The sequence below is a fragment of the Pan paniscus genome, chromosome 19, assembly GCF_029289425.2.
Source record: "Pan paniscus chromosome 19, NHGRI_mPanPan1-v2.0_pri, whole genome shotgun sequence".
NCBI lineage: Eukaryota > Metazoa > Chordata > Mammalia > Primates > Hominidae > Pan > Pan paniscus.
This window is the reverse complement of record NC_073268.2, coordinates 97,669,138-97,687,545: the sequence shown is the minus strand read 5'-3', so window position 1 is coordinate 97,687,545 and position 18,408 is coordinate 97,669,138. Positions and strand designations below refer to the sequence as shown.

Here is an 18,408-nt window from a genome sequence, read left to right as displayed (position 1 = left end):
GTGGTCACCCCCACCCGCTGCCTGTACACACCCACAAATGGTGATCCTGCCTGGACAAGGTTCAAACCATGTTCCTTTGGAAGGCCCCCCATCTCCTGGCCGCAGCACTCAGAGACCTGCCTGGAGCCCTGGTCCCAGTGGTAAAGTAATGACTGCCCAAATTAATGGGGATACCTCCTCCAGCCAGCGGCCACCTGAATTTGTGTGCTTGCTGCACACTCCCAAACAGATGCAAGACTGGCCGCCTGAGACCCCTCCTCCCGCCCCCAGGGAGCCGAGGCCCCCGCGGGGCACCTGCAGCACCTCACCCATGCCTGGGCGGGCCCCTGGGACTCCTCCGCCTGCTTGTAGGAGCCAGACCCAGACCCCAGCTGCAGTTTCCTGGAAACTTGTCACATGTACCATCCCGGCCCCTGGGAGGGTGACACTGCCTGGGAGGAGCGCCCAGGTGTGGCGCTGGGGCTGGCTGCGCCCTTTATCTGCCAGCATGGCCTGGCCCGGGGCCTAGGGCAGGTGCAGACCCCTCCTTGGCTCTCCCAGCACTGAGCCCACCCCAGAGGCTGACCTGTGGAACACCCACGGCCCAGAGCCCAAACCTCTCCAGGTTGCCTCCTGCGGCCTCAGCTCAGGCTGTCAATCTGGGGGCTCCTCACTTGGGAGTCAATAGCTGAATAGTCACCCAGGCTACCTGTTATCTCGGAAAAAGGTGGGTTCCCTTCTTCTCTCTACTCACTGCCTGAGGCCCAGCCCTGGAGACCGGCCCCGGGAACAAAGCTGCTAGCCCAGCCAACATCCCACAAACTGGACCTCTTGCTGAGGAGCCCCAGACAGACAGGGGTCTCCAACTCTCCAACCCCAGGAGCCTCCCTGGACGGAGTGGGCTGGAACCCGGCAAGTTGCGATGCACGCTCACACCCTGCCCCAGCCTAGATACCAGGACCGCCACGATCCCGGGTTTCCGAGGACCCACACCAGGGCCTAGGACCCAGGCCCTGATCCTCCACCTCTGGCCTCCCGGCACCAGATGGCCCAAATCCAGGGTCACACTGACTGGAAGGGGTCCAGCCACATGCCAGGGCTGAGCAGCAAGCACTCCCATCTCATGGATGTGACTGAGGGAGCCCCGTGGTTCTCACGGAAGAGATCCTGCCCCCCTGGCTCTCCCAAAAGGCGGCGGTGTCCAGGCCCACCTCTAGGCCAGCCACTTCCCAGCCCAGACGCTGCCCCCTTGGACAGAGCAGTGAGTTGCCCATGGCTGGCTGAGGGCACCATGAGGGACAGGCTGATCCCAGCCCCAGCATGCCGACACAGGGAGCCTGCTGGGGCGAGGCGGGGAGCCTGCTGGGGCGAGGCGGGCAGCCTGAGGCCGAAGCAGGGATGTGTACACATTCCCAAATCACGCAGCCTTCACCCCAGGGCTGTCCAAAGAGACCCAGACCCCCAGGCGCCCCGCCCCTCAGCGGAGGCTCCAACGGGGGACTGCAGGCTGAGCCCACTCTTCCACCTGCGGGCCCCTCCCAGCCCCGGCCCCGCCCACTGACCTGGGAGAAGGCGGGCACGGCCACACTGTAGGGCCTCTGCTTGAAGCCGCTGGCCGTCTGGGCGGGGAAGGCCCGGGAGGCGGCGCCGTAATCGGGGGGTGGGATGGCCAGGTCGTCCTTGTCCAGGAGATTGCCCGTGCTGCTGCTCTTCCCTTGCTGCAGGCTGTAGGGACAGGGACTCAGAGGCGGCCCAGCAGGCCGGATGCCCCCAACACCCCACAACCCTGTGGCTCCCTGGACTGCCCGCCCTCACCTAGCCCACGCCACATGCGGGGAGGCTGCTCTCAGGCCAAGGTGGCAGCCCTGGGGACCATGGGCCGGGCCAGTCTGGCCTCCCTCCCTCCCTCCTCCTGGCCATGAAGCTAAGCCGGGAGGACTCCAGAGGGGCTGGGCTGCCACAGCAACCCCTGACCCTCCCAGTAGCCACGTACCCTGCTTTCAGCTGTGATTCTCTGAAGGCTGGGAGAACCTGGAGGACCTGGGACAGCCAGGTCCTTGCACACCTGGCCCCCAGGAGCTGCCCCCATAGCACCTGCTGCCTGCACTGGTGTCCCCAGGGCTCTCGGGCCCCACTGCACAGGGCACCACCATGCCTCCACCCTGAAGGCCTCAAGCGTACAGCTCTCAGGGCCACTGGGGATGGCCCTGCGGTAGCAGACAAGGAGCCGGAAGCCCAGCCGAGCAATCCAAGCCCAGGGACCTGGTGTCATCACAGCCCCTCTCCCAAGCTGGGGATCTTACACTCCTGTTGGGCCCAGCGCTCACCTCATGTGCAGCCTGTCACTGCCGTCGCTGTCCAAGACCCGGGTATAGGAGAAGGGAAACCAGCCCCGCCTGGAAGAGAGGCCCCAGGTAAGAGCCACGCTCAGCCCAAAGGCTCCCCATCCCCCACCGACCACCATCCAAGCACAAGTCCCTCTAGCTCCCCAGCATGGCTGCGCAGCTGTCTCTGGAGCAACAGAGACAGTGCTCCAGGGAGACAAAGACCGCAGCCCGCTCCCACTGTGGGCTCAGCCTCAAGGGCAAGGTGGCCCGGGCTGTCCTCAACCTGGTGGGAGCTGCCGGCCCCACCAGACCCAACTGCAAGGCCCCAGAGCCCGGGCAGAGCAGTCGCTCCTGCCTCGCAGCCCCAGTGTCACGCTAAGCCACGGATGGCACCAAGATTGGAGTGGCCACTGGAACAAAGATGGAGCAGCCTCCTGGGAGACCCCCTGCCCTCGGCCCCCTCCTCGGAGTGATGGCTGCAAGGCCAAGCTTAGGAAGGCACAAATGTCAGGGCCTTTTCCCATCTTGCCAAGAGACACACCCGCACAAACACAGCCCTGGGAACGCAGCCCCCAGGTCCAGCGAGGGTGGCACCCTGGCCCAGCCTCTCTGCAACAGCATTCAGTAAACTGAGGAGGTGTGGCCCATCTGACTCCATAGGTGACTTCTAGAACTCCAAACTGGAGAGCCCATCTGGCATGTGGAAGAGCTGAAAGCCACAGAAAGCCTGCGGTCTCAGGATGGCCAAGCCCTGGTCTGCACCTGCAAACTGCGGGAAACTGACGCCCGCCACAGGGCTTCGGCTGGACGTGCTGAGTGTGTACACGTGTGGGATGCCACACCCTGCGGCAATCTGAGTGGCACAGGGAGGCGATGGAGCAAGGTGGTCACTAGACTCTGTGGTGAAAGACCCCAGCCATGGGGGAAGACAACAGCCATGTGGGGGAGACCCGAGCCATTGGGGGGAGACCCCTGCCGTGGGGAAAGACCCCTGCCATTGGGGGAGACCCCTGCCACTGGGGGCAGACCCCTGCCATTGGGGGAGATCCCTGCCATTGGGGGAGATCCCTCCTGTAGGGGAAGACCCCTGCAGGGAGGTGGTTGGGGCAAAGACCCCTGCCAGGGGAGAAGACGCCTGTTGGTGGTGAAGACCCCAAGTCACGCTTGCTCTCACTGCCCAGGTCTTCTATGGCGAGGACCGGCAACCTGCACAGCCACTCTAAACACAAGGTCCCAGTGCACCTGAGTGTCGCTGCCCCACACACTTGCTGAAGGCAGCGGCTGCCTGGAGCCCGCCCCCGAGAAACACTCACATCTTGGTCTTCTCACTCTCTCCGTAGTGCCAGCCATCGCGGGCCTCAGGCACCAGCAGGGTAATGAGGTCACCCTCCTTGAAGCTCAGGAGGGTGCTGTTGTCCCCAGCAGCGTGGGAGAAGATGGCCTTCACCCGCATGCGGCCATTGCGCTCCAGGCCGGCTGCCATGGAGCTCGAGCGAGGCAGAGTCTTGTTCTCGGCTGCTGGGACAAGGGACAGGTAAGGGGACTGCCCCTGGCTGGCGGGGCAGCAAAGCCCAGGGAGTCTGGTTGAGGTGCTGAGAGCACAGCCGCCTGTGCCCCAGGTGGGCAAGTGGGCTGGCTAAGCTCTCCGCAGCAGCAGCTACCTGCTCCCAAGTGGCTGCTGCCTGCATGAGCCTAACCCTGTACCCCACTCATGCCCCCACTGAGCACCAGAGGCTTGACAAGAGGGAGCTGGATGCTGGGCAGGCACACGTGTGTGTACCACATGCGTGTAGGTACACACGGTCACATAACTGTGAGCCTCAGGGTCTCCCAGGCCCCTATTCAGGGGTGTGGCATGACTGTAGGGTCTGGGGAGGCACGTCCAGGGACCCCAGCCCAACACCCCAGTGGAGCCCTTACTGGTGGCATAGCTGTTTTTTGGGGTCACGCTCTTGCGCACGGGGAGTGTGTTGGAGTAGGAGTCGCTGAGCTTGCTCTGAGACTGCGGAGGAGACAGGGATTTGGGCTGGGCAGCCTTGCGGTCAGCCCACGGGCTGTAGTCCTCGCCATCCGGGCCTGCGACGCCGTTCATGATGGGTGTGCTCTCCTGGGCAGACATCCGCTGCAGGGAAGCAGGCAGAGCAGGCTGTTGCTGGAGCCCACCCCGGGCAAGACCGGGGGAAAGAGAACCCTCCACCTCCTCAGCAGGGGCCCCGGGACTCTGCACCCTGGCAGCCCCCCGCCCTGACAACAAGCTGCCCTCCCACCCACACCCGTGAAGCTTTCCAGAGGCCAGACTCACCCCCACGAACGGTGCCAGCTCGGGGGGCACCGGCAGGGGCTTGGCCCCCGGAATGGGGTCCGAAATGACCAGGTTGGACTTGGAGGCCGACAGGGCGCTGGGGAGGGTGGCGCCGTTGCTGGCCACCTGCTGCATGAGCTGCACCGCGCGCTCCGGGATCTTGCTGGGGTCGGCACAGGCCTGTTGCCACAGCGGCAGCTTCTGCGCCAGCAGCTCCTTGCCCTGAAGTGGAAGCAGCAGGAAGGGAGGGGTCAGGGCCGGCTCAGTCTCCTGCAGCCAGGCACAGTGCTGAGGGCCCTCCCTGAGCACCCTCTGGGGCTGGAGGCTGCTCTTCACCAGGTGGTACCTCTCGGCGAGACAGGCCACCCGTGAGCCTCTGACCCCAACCCACAGAAGCGGCTGCCGGAAAAGGGCCTGGGATGGACCACAAGCCATGCAGTCGGGGGACCTCCAGGGATGAGAGCAAATCCAGGCTCAACGCCCGCGGGGCCCATCAGGGCCTGGAGGAAGGAGGAATGGACAGGGAGGCACAAGGTCAAACTCCGGTGGGCAAACCCCAAAGTGCCAGGAAGGCGCCCCAGGTGGCCGGGGGACACACTGAGGCTCACTGCTCCAACCACTGCCCTTGGGCCCAAGAGCCCGCGCTCCCTCGGGCGTACTCTGCAGCCTGCTGGACATAGACCAGCTGAGCACAGTGGGGACAAAGGAGGAGGAAGCCACAGGCGTGGAGAAAGGTTCTGGGACTGGGAGCCGGCCAGGCCTGAGTCCTGGGAGCTAATCAAGTAGCCCCTGCCCCTCCTGGCCATTTGGCCTAAGCAGGCTGCAGGGCCTGGATTCCCGGGACCCCCAGACCCTTAAGCTGTGGGCCAGAACTGCTATGTCTCTGGCACCTCTGGGGGCCTCTCCGGCTTTCACTGCTCCCCCCACTCATCCCCGTTCCCTTCTACACGTGGCTGGGCACCCATGCTGGGGACCCACGGAGGATACTGGACAACAGCCATTCTGAGCAAGTCCTCCCCACGCCACCCCTACCCCTCTGCTGCTGGCTCAGACCAGGGGTCGGCAAACCACAGCCCGAGGGCTGACTTCCTGTTTTGTAAATAAAGTTTTATTGGAACACAGCTGTGCATCAATTTGTGAATCATTCATTCATGGCTGCCCTCACATTGCAGTAACAGAGCTGGAGACGGCATGGCCCACAGAGCCAAAAGCACAAACTTTGTGGCCATTCAGAACGTCTGCCGAGCCCTGGCTGAGATCAGTGGTAGAGGAGTGAGTCTTGGGTGGCGCGGAGAGGCCAGCAGGGACCAGCACTAGGGCAGACGGCCGGGGGACACCGACCTCGCAGCGGCATGGCCCTGACACAGCGGCCACGAGCCAGCGTCACCCCCGCACCCTGAGAGCCCCGAGGCAGGCCCAAACCCAAGCACCAGGGAGCTACTATGAACTGCCCTGGGAGGCTGCCCTCACACCCTGGCCCCCAGCCCAGAGGCTCGTCTCTAAGTGGGTCTGTGGGACACAGGCCTCTTCCACACACGCCCGGGGGCCCACGAGCCCAGGAGGTCAGCTGCTGCCACCACAGGCACATCCCGCAACCCCTCCTGGGAGACCTGTGGCAAGCAGCCCAGCTTCCCCGCCCTCCATCCCTGCAGGCAGCACCCCAGCCACTGACAGCCCCGCTCTCACTCCCTGGCCCTGTCATGGGGCCTGGCCCCCGCCAGAGGGCGCAGACGCCCGCCACTATCCTGGGTCTAGCAGGCGGGAGGCCTGCGCTCCACAGCGCTCCCTGCCTGGCAGCTGTGGCAGCACAGCCTGTCACCGCTGAGTCCTTCAGCAGCGAGGTTGCCTCCAGGGATCAAAGGTGCTGCTGCTGTCCTTGCCTGCACCTGCCCACAGTGCCCAGCAGGCCCAGGCTGGCAGGAGGGGCCTCTCCAGGGAGGGAGGAGCACTTGTCTCCTGGCTGTCCCCAGGCTGTGGGGACTGGAGCACTGGTTCTGTATCACGTGTGTGTGTGTGTGTGTGTGTGTGCGCGCGCACGCACGCGCACATACATGAGTGTGTGGTGGGTGGGGGGAACAAGTGTCAAGGTATACCCCGTGGATCCCTGTGACCCTTTATTTTAGAAAGACAAGACCAGGGCCTCCCTGGTGGGCTTGGCTCTGGAACTACATCTTTGAAACTCTTGAAATGTTCCAGAATGCTCCAGGGGACACATGTGACCCCATCCCAACTCCTACCCATGGACTATGGGTGAACAGGGACCTGCTGGCCCTGCCTGTTCCCAGTGGGGAGTCTGGCCTCTGGGCCTTGCCTGCTCTGGGGGCTAAGTCAGCCTCCTAGGAGGGGATCCCCTTGCTCACATCGGGGCTCAGGATATCCATGGAGGGGGCTGCTGCAGCCCGTCCCTGAGGAACTCGCTCCTGGTTCAGCAAGGCCAGGCTTGGTCCTGGGACACGGCGGATCCCAGGGCGGGATTCCCCGACAAGGAACGACAAGGCTGGGGATGCCGGAAACACAGGGCTGCAGGACTGTGCCGGGGGACGCCTAGTGGGAGACACAGGGCTGCAGGACTGTGCCGGGGGACGCCTAGTGGGAGACACAGGGCCGCAGGACTGTGCCGGGGGACACCTAGCGGGAGACACAGGGCCGCAGGACTGTGCCGGGGGACGCCTAGCAGGAGACACAGGGCCGCAGGACTGTGCCGGGGGACGCCTAGCGGGAAACACAGGGCCAAGAGTCTACCGGCCCAAGGAGGGGCCCTCAACAGACAACGGGCAGAGGGGTCTCTCAGAGGTCACGAGGGCAGCAGCATGTGGCCACCACCCAAGGCCCCCCCTGGGACCACAGTGGCTCAGGGGTGCAGGCAGAGGTGGTAGAGGCACAGGTCACCAAGAGCCTGGGAGCCAGGGGAGGACCCTGTGACCAGGTTTGAGTCCCAGGGAGGCCACTCTGGAGCAGCGTGGGAGGGACTGGGGAGGCCACCTGAGAGCCAGGCAGGGCCCCTGGCTGCCCAGGAAGCAAAGAGATAGGGCAGGTTTGGGTTGGGTGAGGGGTGGCAGGTCCACATACGACAGCCGAACTATGGCAGCTGCTGGACCTGGGGCCAGTGTCACGGTTGTCTTGGGTGGCCTAGGGGCCCAGTGGCACAGTGGTCTTGGGGGGCTGGGGGTCCTCAGCACCTCGGGTGAGCAGAGCCATGAGCCCAGAGGCTGTACCCCAGGACTGTGGGTAGAGGGGCCACAGGAAGAGCAAGTGAGGACACAGAGGCCACCCACCAGGGGCCCCACCGGGACTCCGGCACCCAGCACAGAGCATGACCGTCCCCTGCCTGGCGTCAGCCTGCACCTCCCCAGGACATGGCTGTGGCAGAAGAGCCAAGAACATTCTAGAAGAATGTTCTACAAGGCCTTGAAAGCCCATCAGACTCTCCCTGGTTGCAGGTGGCAATTTCTAATGTGAGTCTTCAAAATGCCTGCACCCTGTGACCTGGTAATTCTTCACCCCCAAGAAAACCCGAAATAAACGAGAGTTCCAGCCTGGACACCGCCCCGGTGTGTTCACGGGGCTGGGGCAGGGGCCTGGGTCATTTCTGCCAGCAAGGCCCAGCGCCGGCACAGCGCAGCTCCCAGCCGCCTCACCTTGGAGTGGTAGGCCGCGGAGTTCTTGGCCACGGCGCACTGCTTCTCCACCAGGAAGCAGAAGCGCCTGCGCTCCTCTGTCAGTGCGGTCTTGTAGCCGTCGGACACGTAATTCTCCAGCTCGCCCTGCTTGTTGCTGATGGCGTCGATGTACTGTGGAGGGAAAGGAAGAAAGGCTCAGCCAGCGATGGAAGGACGCCTGTCAGGACCGGTTTGGGGCAGCCCCACGGACTCAGTCAAAGGACACGTCTCATTCACGCAGAGCAGCTGGAAACAAAACAGCATCTGCGGCCACTCAGGAGACAACCGCACCCCCAGGAGGCTTCAGCTGCCCTGGGACCACTCAGGAGACGCCCGATGGCCACATCCCCAGAAGGCTTCCCTGCCCCGGGACCACTCTGGGTGAGTGGAAGGTCCTGCCTCCAGCAGGAGGCTCTGGCAGGGGGCCAGCCTCATCTCAGGGCTCCTGCTGTGGGGTGGGGTCGCGTGCACCTCCCTGTGGCCAAGGCACAGAAGCCTGGGTGTGGATGCGCCCCAGCTCCATTGGCCCCAGGACAGCTTCTTGGTCCTTCCCCTGTTGCCTGGAGCACTCTCACCTGTGCCTCTGCCTCCAGGGCCCCTCCATCTCAGCCATCTCAGCCCCAGCACGAAAGGCAGGAGAGCTGGATCCCAGGACACTGGCCAAGGACCCCAGGGAAGCCCTCTGCTGCAGAGGGGACTCTGGGTGCACCTCATCTCCTCTCCCACCCGGCTCCGGCTCTGAATGACGGGGAGCGGGGCGCTAAGACACCTGGCTGCCTGGTTTCCGGATAAGCGTGCACCAAGGGAGAACGTGAGAAGGAAGTTCGTGGGGAGGATCAGACAAGAGGTCACCGAGCGGAGACTGGGAGCCCAGAAAGCAAGACCAGCGTCCACGGGGACAGCAAGATCAGATCCACAGGTCACGCCTTTCGGAACACGGTGTGCCCAGGTGAGGGGCCAGCACAGAACCAGGAACGAGGAGTAGGCCTGATTGCTGCCCTTCCACCTTGGAGCTGCCTGAGTGCCCACCTGGGTGTCCCCGTGGGATGGGGGGAATGGGAGAATGTGTCCCAGACAAACGCAGAAGCTTTGGAAACCCCCTCAGCCCTGGCAGGTGCTCTTGGGCACAGGAAAGACAGGTAGTCAAGCCAGACCCTAGAACCATGGCAGCCAGCAGGCAGTCCCCACCCTGACCCGGCGGTCAGCTGCTCGGCAGCCCTTGCGGCTGTGGCCCTGGCTCTGACCATGGCGGCTGTCACGTCTTGGCCACTCTGTGCTTCTTGGTGGACACACAGTCGGCCCAGAAAGGGTTCCAGCAAAGACGACAGAAGCTGCTCCGGCCAAAATGATTTCCCCAAAAGGAAAACTGAGTCTCAACCTGACAGAGCTTCCAGATCCAGCTACTGATTCTGAACACACCAGGACGGAGGGTACTAGAGCTTCAGTTTGGGAAGATGGAAAGTTCTGGAGATGGATGGTGGTGGTGATCGCACAACCCCATGAATGCACTAATGCCGCTGAACTGTGCACTTAAAGATGGTTACCGTGGTCAACTGTATTAGTTACGTGTATTTTATCACAATTAAAAAAAAAACTTTAAAAGAAGCAGTGCAAGCAAAGCCAGACCAAGAAACTGTAGCTGAGCCCAGGCCTCTCCAACGTGAGCCTCGGGAGGAAACTGGAGAGGGGGAGTTTGGGGGAGAGAGTGGGGAAGAAGCTCAGGGCGGCCGCTGCCTCCCAGGCCCCGGACTGTGCTCCCATCCTGGGCAGAGGCACCTCCCAGCCTGCCCATGGGTGCAGGGCTTGTTGTATGACTCACCTGACCAACAGGGCTGTAGGTGGAAGTGACAGTTCCAAACCCCAGGGCTCTCTGCCTCTGTCCCTCTGGGAGGAGCATGCCTCCCCACCCCCCGCCGGCCCCTCCATGACCCCAGCTGGCGGATCATGTGCCTGAGGTCTGGGGTAGCGCGTGACACCACAGCCCTATGGCACAGCTGACACCCGGCACCCGGGGTTCCCGATTCCAGAACCCCAGCCCGACAGTGGGAGGGCTCACCTGGGACCCTGGATGTCAATGGCTCTCCGGTTTTGTAGGCTGGAAACTTTCCATCCCAAAACACTGATGAGGCTGTGGGTGGCTGGTGAGGGCAAGGGAGGAGCACCCGAGGCACAGACCCTGTCCCCAGGGACACACCCAGGCCCCTCCTGGGTGGCCGCAGGAGGCTAGCTGCTTCAGCAGGGAGCCAGCTTCTCCTCTGCCAGGAAGGTCTTTCCAGCTCTCCTCTGTCTCGCCTCTCCTCCCGTGCCTACCTGCCTTGGGCTGAGCCCCTACCGGCCTCAGGCAGACCCTCCACAGCAGGACTCAGACCCCCTGTCTACCGGGATTGCCTGTCAAGGAGTGGTCAGTTCAGAATCGGCTCTTAAGAAGATGCGGCCTCCGCAAGGGGGCGGCCTCCCCCGCCTGACTCAGCCTCGCGGCCGCCCCGCCTACAGCTCTGGCCTACAGCTCTGACTCAGCGTGGGTGGGCAGTGCCGGGCCGGGTGGGCGGCGGGGAGGGGAGCGGAGCAGCCTGTTCCCTGGCTGCCTACCCCCGCAAGCCTCCACTACAGGGGTGAGAACCAGCCTGGCAGGGTGTGGGTCGGCCCCAGCACTACCACTGGGCACTGGCTCTGCCTGCTGGCCAGTGTGAGCAGACCATGCTGTCCCCAAGGCCAGAGCCTGCCCAGCCACATCCCCCAACACGGAGCCCGGTGCTCCCCTGCCCTTGCAGCCCACCTTGCTTTCCCACACTAAACCCCACCTGCCCCTCAAAACAATGGGCTTGCTACTCCTATCCCCAGTAGGCCTTGACCCTCCAGAGGCGCTGTAGGGCCTGGCCACAGGGTCACCTAAAGGGGACCTGAGATAGCATTTGGGAAGTAAGAAGTTTGATCACAGGTGAGAGGCCCTGCAAGGCAACCTTAAGCAGACTTTCCAGCAAGCTCTGCTCCATGCTGAGGCCTCTGCCGCCACCCCGACTGCCGCTGCCTCCTCCTCCACCTCCTCCTCCTCCACAGCTGGAGCGCGAAGTACTTTTCCTCTGGTTATGCAACATGCACCTACCAGGGCTTCCTGCTCCTGCTCCCAAGAACCTCCAGTGACCTCTGAGGCTCCTTCTCCAGGAAGGGGCAGAGTGCGACAGCCAGATTCAGGGGTACCCTGGGGCCTGGGGAGGGCGTGATGGCCGTGGCCAGGACGCCACATACTGCAGCCATGGAGGAGGACACCTGAGCCCGCTGTGCTCCAGCCTCAGCCTGGCTGCTGGACTCCTTTCCCGACCTTCAGGATCAAAGGGACTGGGTGGAGAGGGTGTGCTCCGAGAAACAGGTGGGCTTGTGCACAAAGAGGGGCCTGGAGATGAGCACCCACCCATGCCCCTGCAACACCACTCAGACCAACACCCAGGCCTGTTCCAAGGCCGCCTGCAGGGTCCTGCCCGCTCCTCCCGCAGGGAACTGCCAGGGATGCTGGGGTGCGCCTCCAGGCTCTGAGTGGCCTGTGATGGGGGTGCCTGCTTTGGAGGGAGCTATTCGGTGCCCAGAACCCCTTAAGTGGGGCAGCCTCAGGAATGTGTGTGAGGTTCCACAGAGAAACCCCCAACGCACCCCATCATGAGGATTCTGTGCCCTCCCTGGGGACTTTTCCAGCGGTGGCCGGCCCGGAAAGCATGGTGGGCAGAGAGCTCAGGGCCAGAGAGCACTCAGCAGGAGATCCGACGCCTGGCAAAAGAAACTGAGGCACTGAGAAAAGGCAGGCCCAGGGGGCTGCCCAGAGCCACGGCCTCCACACGGGTTGCTGTCCAAATAGGACTCGGGGGAAGAGAAGGTGCTGCTTGGAGCGGTCACCCCAGGACAGCAGCGTAAACTAGGCTGCAGGGCCCCCTGGGTCTCCTCACCCTGAGAACGGCACCTTCCAAACTAAGGCCCCTGGAGCCGCTCCGGTTGCCCACCCTACAGGCGGTTTCTGGGTTTTTAGGCTACGGTACTTTCTCACGCTCATGCTCAGTTCCCCAGGGGAGAGTACAGCGAGGGGTACTGGCCTCATTAGCAGGGTACGGCAGCCTCCCTGGCCAGGAAGAGAGTTGGTGTTTTATTTTTAAGTCTTCCACTTACTCAAAGGAGCCCCGTAAATGGCTGGGAGTGGCACACAGGTCACAAGAGAAACCCAGGGGAAGTCGGGGGAGAGACAGAAAGTACGGCTGCACGGTGCTCTGGCGGGGCCCCTCCAGATCCTGGGGACAGGGAGGAGAGATGTTCCCAGAGCAGCAAGGCAGGGATGGCCAGCCCCCGAGGGACGGCGGGAGCTGACACCTCCTGCCTCGGAGCCCCCACATGAGCATCTGGCTATGGCAGAGCCTGAGTCAGCGCGTGACATGCGGCTGCCACTCTGTCTAGGAATGACAGCTGCCTCTCCTCACCTGCTGTTCCAGGACACTGACTGCTCATACAGAGAGACCACGACTGTACAGGGCAGATCCTGGAAATCTAGGCCAGGCAGGAGCTTCACCACGCAAGGGGCCGGTGCGGGGATGGGGAGGAGGGGAGGTGGCGGCCAGCACTGCAGGGCCCGGCCAACTGTGACCTGCTGTCCTATACGGGGCACGTCCGAGCTGTGTGGAAAGTGCAGGGGACAGAGCACGGCCTGGTCTGTACCTCCAACCTGGCAGCCGGCCATTTACAACGGCCCTGCATCTGCCCCATGGGCAGGCAGTCCCAGTGGCTGGCCCCCTCCAGTCCCCGCCCGCCGCTGAGCCACCGGCTGCGTGCTTAGCTGGGTGCCATGGCGACAGCACTATGGAAACACCCAGCTGAAAGCATTTAAGACCCACAGAATGCTCCCACTTAGTCACCCTGGGCTGAACAGCCCCGTGATCAGAGAAGACAAAAGTGATCAGAACACATCTCTCCTCTCCGCAGCATGCGGTGACTCACAGTGGGGGAGGGGCATTCCAGAAAAAACCAAGGCGGCTTTGGTTTACCTCATCCGCCACGGCTGCTGCAGCTTTCCCACGTTCTTTAAAAATCCCATGCGGCCCCCCAGGTCCCCTGCAGCACATGAATGAGAACGTAATTTTTGGCCTTCAGCTGTCACCATGGGTAACACTTACTCGAAAGGATGCGGCTGCGGACCGGTCAGCTGTGGTGTGTGGGGTGAGAATCAGGTGCCCCAAGTAGCACATGGTCACTGGCCACCTGCAGGCTGCAGCCAGTGGCTGCTCTAAAACCCACTGACCAGGCCTCCCGGGCTGATGGGCACGGTACCCAGGCAGAGGAGGGAGGGCAGCATGGCAGGTGGTTAAAAGGAGACAGGAGGACCCTTAAATCTCACGCTGAACACACGTGCTCTGAGCAAGACCCGGGCTGGGCTGAGCAGAGGGTAAGCCGCACCCTCTGGCCCCGGTGGCAGGTGGAAGAGCTGGTCATTCCGCTCCCCAAGGAAGGCATTACAGGAAGATCCTCAGGAAGGGAACAGTGCCACTTTGGCAGGATCAGGGATCCATGAGCCCTGAGGGTCCCCATTTTCCTGGGAAAAAGGCCCAGAGCTTTCAGCAGATTGGCAAGGGGTGCCCAGGAACAACAGGTCCCAACAGACCCACAGCTTGGTATTGGGATGGACAGTCTGGTGAGCACATGCCCACGGGCACAGGAGACAGCAAGTCGCTTCTGTCCACGCCAGTGGGCTAGACACACAAAACAGCCTAGAGGATCACAGGCCAAGCTGTCCCCAAGAGCCAGCAAAGGGGTGGCAAGATGCAGGAGAAGTGGGGGCTAAGATGTTCGAGTGGCCCAGCCCTGAGGCTTGGGGAAGCAGAGTGCCCGACCCCTGGCTGCCCTGGCCCCGGGGACACTGAGGGTCCCTGTGTCAGCTGCGGATGCAGAAGCCCTGAGAGGGCTCCGTGGCTCCTGGCTCCTCACACTCCTGTTTTTCCTGGTCAGGACCCCTCAGAGATGTTACTCCAGAGAAACATGGCCACACAGCTGTCCTCACGGGGGTGGTGGGGGGGAGGGGTTGTCCACAGCCTTAGCCTGAAGAGCTTTGTGAAAATGAGGATGGGCTTCACACCCCCCTGCACGTCGCCAGACTCCACGCTGGCGATCACCGGCCCTGCTATTATCTTCTCTGAAGATCTGAACGAGGGTGCTCTGTCTCTGCTGTGTTAATTATACACCCCTTTAAATAGCACGCATCTCTCCCCTTTCTCAGACCTCAATCCAGGCTATAGGCCTCGCACACCCAGAGATGGGGGGCAGCCGGAGGGGGGATCCTGGGGGCACCAATGCCCCCCACCAGCCCCCCTGCATTACAGTCAGCAGAGCACCAGTGCCGCTTCCCAGGACCCCCACGATGATCCTGCCGGTGCTACGGAGCCCCCTTGGTCTCTGGGAGGCAGCATCCCCAGGAATGCGGGGCCATCTCTCCCTCCTCACTCACGACCGGCCAGCGAGGGCTGCACCTGCCTCACCTCCCTCCTCCCCCATCATCTCAGAAAGGGAACAGGGGAAGGTGACCCAGCAGAAACCCTGGCTCTCCTTGTAGCCCCGGGCATCTCTGTCCAGAAAAGCCCCAGGAGGTGGTGAGTGGACAGGGCAGTGCTACCCTCCTCTGCAACAGGAGTTTCAGGCCGCTGAGGAAGCCTCCAGAGCTGGCTGAGCAGGGTCGTCCCAGGGCCAGCAAGTCGAGCCCATGCCCAGTGCGATTCTGAGCAGGGGCCTGGCCTGCCCCACACCACTCCCAGCCCGAGCACTGACTTTTGAGGCCCCAACACTGCTTGGGTCTCGCTGCCCCACCCTCAGTGCACATGGGTTAGGAAGGACAAGTTGCATCCAGTGGGCCGGGGCTCCCTCCCCACACTCAGGTCCTCGTGCCCACAGCCCAGCCCAGGGAGTGGGTGGGCCACTCGCCTCCCACCCTGGGTTCCAGATGCAGGATGGGGCATGTGGACACGTCCCCCGGGCCCTGCTCCCTGCCCCCTAGGGGTGGGCACAGGCTGGGCTCTGCTCTCAGCCCCATTCCGGGCCCTGTGGACATGGCCACACCCCTCTGTTCTAAGGAGGAGCTGGACCAGGCTGTGACCACGCCCCGCGGACACACTGATAAACCCACAGAGAAGGTGTCCCCTGCCCCAGCGTGTCCACCGTGCCCCGCGTGGTGTGGAGAACATTCCCTCCAGGCGGACGGGCACGTCTGTCAGCACCTGGCCCAGCAAATGTGGCAACGACCACAGTCCTGGGGAGTGAACGTGCCGCTGCCCAAGGCCGTCAGGGCGGTGCTCCAGGCCGTGCCCCCTTACGTAAAGCTCTCTCGTCCTAGTTAACAAACGCCCCAAATGCTTCCTAACTCCAGTGCCCTGACCTATAACTAAAATTACTTCTTTTCATGGAAATCCCAAAACACCATCTCAATTACAAGCAGTTCTTGAACAACAGGAGGCCCCCCCGGCCCAGCCCCGCTCAAGGGCACCCTGGCAGGCAGACAGTGAAACCCACTCTGCCTGCCTCTCTGGGGCAGGGCCTGGCCAACCTCATGCCCACCCCTCCCTGCAGCCCCACCTCTGCCCCCAGGGCCTGGTGTGGTGTGTCCCTGTTTCCGCTCAGGCTGAAGGCCTGGCTGCTGCCACACGATGAGCCTGGCAGTGAAGGCGGGCAGTGTGCATCGGGGGCCTCGTGGGCACCCTGGAGCATGAATCTGCCCCTCACAGGTGCCATGGGCCCAGCCTCGCTGCCCGGCAGCCTCACAGCTCCCAGGAGCCTGGCGCTCCGCACACATGCAGCTCAGGTGGGGTGCAGCTGGCGCCAGGTTTCTGAGCCCACTGGAGACCCCGGCAATCACTTCGAGACACCCAGCTCTTGGGTCGCTGAGGGAACTCACATCTGACAATGACACAGCACGCTACACCCCCAAAGACCAGAGTCAGGCACCAGTCACCACCTCCCCTTCATCAGTGGCAGCTGAGGTGGGGGGCCCTGTGGACGGGGGCGCCCGTTCAGCCCATGGAGCTCCCTAAACAGCCTCCACCTGCGTGCACCGCCCACACGGCTGCACCACCAGCCAGGCCCCGGCCAGCTCTAGGCTGCCAGGTGAGGGACATGCAGGGCCAGAGACCCCAGAGGCACTAAAGGGTCTCCAAGAGAAAGGCCTCTGTGGCAGGGGCAGCTTGGGAACTGCAGGGAGGCATCTGCTTCTCTGCTACACACGCCCCTGGCTGGACACTGGCTTCAGGCCACCCTTGCGTGGGGTCACTTCCACTTCTGGCAGTCCGGCGGCCCCCTCCTGCCCGCTCAAGAAAGCAGCCCCAGGAGCCCGAATGGGCCAGACTCCTGCCCTGCACTCCAACGACGTGTGGGCACACCTGCCTCTCTCAGGGTCTTCAGGACTGGGGACAACTGCTATGGTCGCCAGTGACCCCACAGGGCACACACTGGAGGCAGCTAGAAGAGCTGGGGGCAGGCAGGTCCAGGGACCGAGGCAGGGATCTCAAGGGGGCACCGTGAACTATACTCTCTGCGTAGACACCCCCGGGCTGCCCCCAGCGTGGGGTGCAGCTGCTGGGCTGGTCTGTAGAACAGCTGGGAAGCAACCAACCGCTTTAGGAATGGAGAGGCCGGTGAAGAGGTCTCTGCTTCCCCCAAGAGTACTTCCAGCAGGCCCTTTCCCTGCAACCAGCAGGACTTCGCTGACAACCTAGGCCCCAGGACAGTAGACCCCGCCAGGCAAGCCAGGAGTTAGAGACAGCTAGGAGGCCTCTGGGGTGGAGTGGGGTGGGGCCACATAAATGGGGGTGGGGTGCACTGGAGGGACGGGGCCTCCTGCACCAAGGGGTGGGGCCACACAAGCAAGGGCGGGGCCTCCTGCACCACACAAGTCGGGGCACACAAGTAGGGGCGGGTCCACACAAGTGAGGGCGGTGGAATGCACTGGAGGGGCGGGGCTGCACCTGAGTAGGTGGGGCCAGCCAGCCCAGTTCCCCAGCCCAGGGTGCTTCCTCTCTTCAGAAGTGAAGAGGACATGCAACAGCTGGGCCCCCAGCGGCCACACCCTAAAGTAGAGGTCCCACAGAGCCCGCTGGCTGGGTTTGCAAAGGCAATGGGAACCAGCAGGAACAGCCCCGGGTGGGGCAAGGGGCCTGGAGCAGCGAGGCCGGCAGCACATCCCAGCCAAGCAGCCACATGGCACTCACCCCAGGATGGTGGCCGCAGCCTCCCCGCAGCTCGGGGGGCGCGTACGCAGCCACATACCAAGTGCCCCACCCCCTCAAACTCAGATGTGGGGCTGGGGATGCTGACGGCTCCGAGGCCTGGCCACTGGGGAGCAGAAAGCACACCGGGGTGTGGCTCCCTCTGTTTCCCACCCCAAAATGTTGTTTCAAAACCACTCAGCACTTACTAGCTATCTGCTGCGTGACCAGCTTGTGCTTGGCACCAAGTGGGACGCAGGAGAAATGAGAGCTAGCCCTTCCTGAAGGAACTCGGTGACTTGGGAAAAATCACAAAAATAAAACACCTGTGTGGTTAAGAGTTGAAGCCCCGTCTCCCATTAACAGAGGAAGGAGTTGGATGGGGAGAAGCAGAGGCGGAGGTCCGTCCAGGAGAGCCTCCACGCAGGTGCCATGAGAAGGTTGATGTCGGCTCGTCCTGGCTCCACAGCCCTTCCCGTCAGTGCTCAGAAGAGGGAGAAAGCCAGGATATTCCCCCTCACAAATGGGGAAACTGAGGCTCAGAGAAGCTCTGGGGCTTGCTGCAGCCACGTGACCCATAAGGGACAGAGCCAGATCCAAGCCTAAGCCTGACACCAGGGCCTTGAGGCTGTGCCCAGGTGGGGAGATTCCAGCCTGGGGCCACCCACAGGTCCCCTGGTGAGTGGGGAGGAGCAGCTGCAAGTTCTGGAGAAAGGAGGCTGCTCAGCCAGGGCTGGGGAGCCACAGCAGGGCCCCTGGGACCTGGGAAGAAAGACCAGCACCACACATCTCCCAGGAGGGGCCCTGGGAGGCCGAGAAGATGAGGCTCGCCAAGCGTCTCTGTACCGGGTGGCAGAGGCCTTTCCAAGGGGGCTGCTGGGCCACCCTCACCTCACACCCACTGCAACCTCCACCTACCACGCGCT

The 18,408-nt window shown here is 63.1% G+C and overlaps 1 protein-coding gene across 5 annotated transcripts in view; it reads right to left on the bottom strand.

The window, feature by feature from the left end:
• BAIAP2 (BAR/IMD domain containing adaptor protein 2) overlaps positions 1-18,408 on the bottom strand; it is an 81,318-nt gene that overhangs the window by 8,103 nt on the left and 54,807 nt on the right. For all 5 annotated transcript variants that reach the window (XM_034943079.2, XM_034943081.3, XM_063599482.1 and 2 more), the window contains 6 exons: positions 8,247-8,399; positions 4,609-4,830; positions 4,227-4,428; positions 3,620-3,821; positions 2,307-2,375; positions 1,542-1,704 (listed from right to left, as the gene is read on the bottom strand). In XM_034943079.2, coding sequence (XP_034798970.1) covers positions 1,542-1,704; positions 2,307-2,375; positions 3,620-3,821; positions 4,227-4,428; positions 4,609-4,830; positions 8,247-8,399 — 1,011 coding nt within the window. The remainder of the gene's footprint in view (positions 1-1,541; positions 1,705-2,306; positions 2,376-3,619; positions 3,822-4,226; positions 4,429-4,608; positions 4,831-8,246; positions 8,400-18,408) is intronic.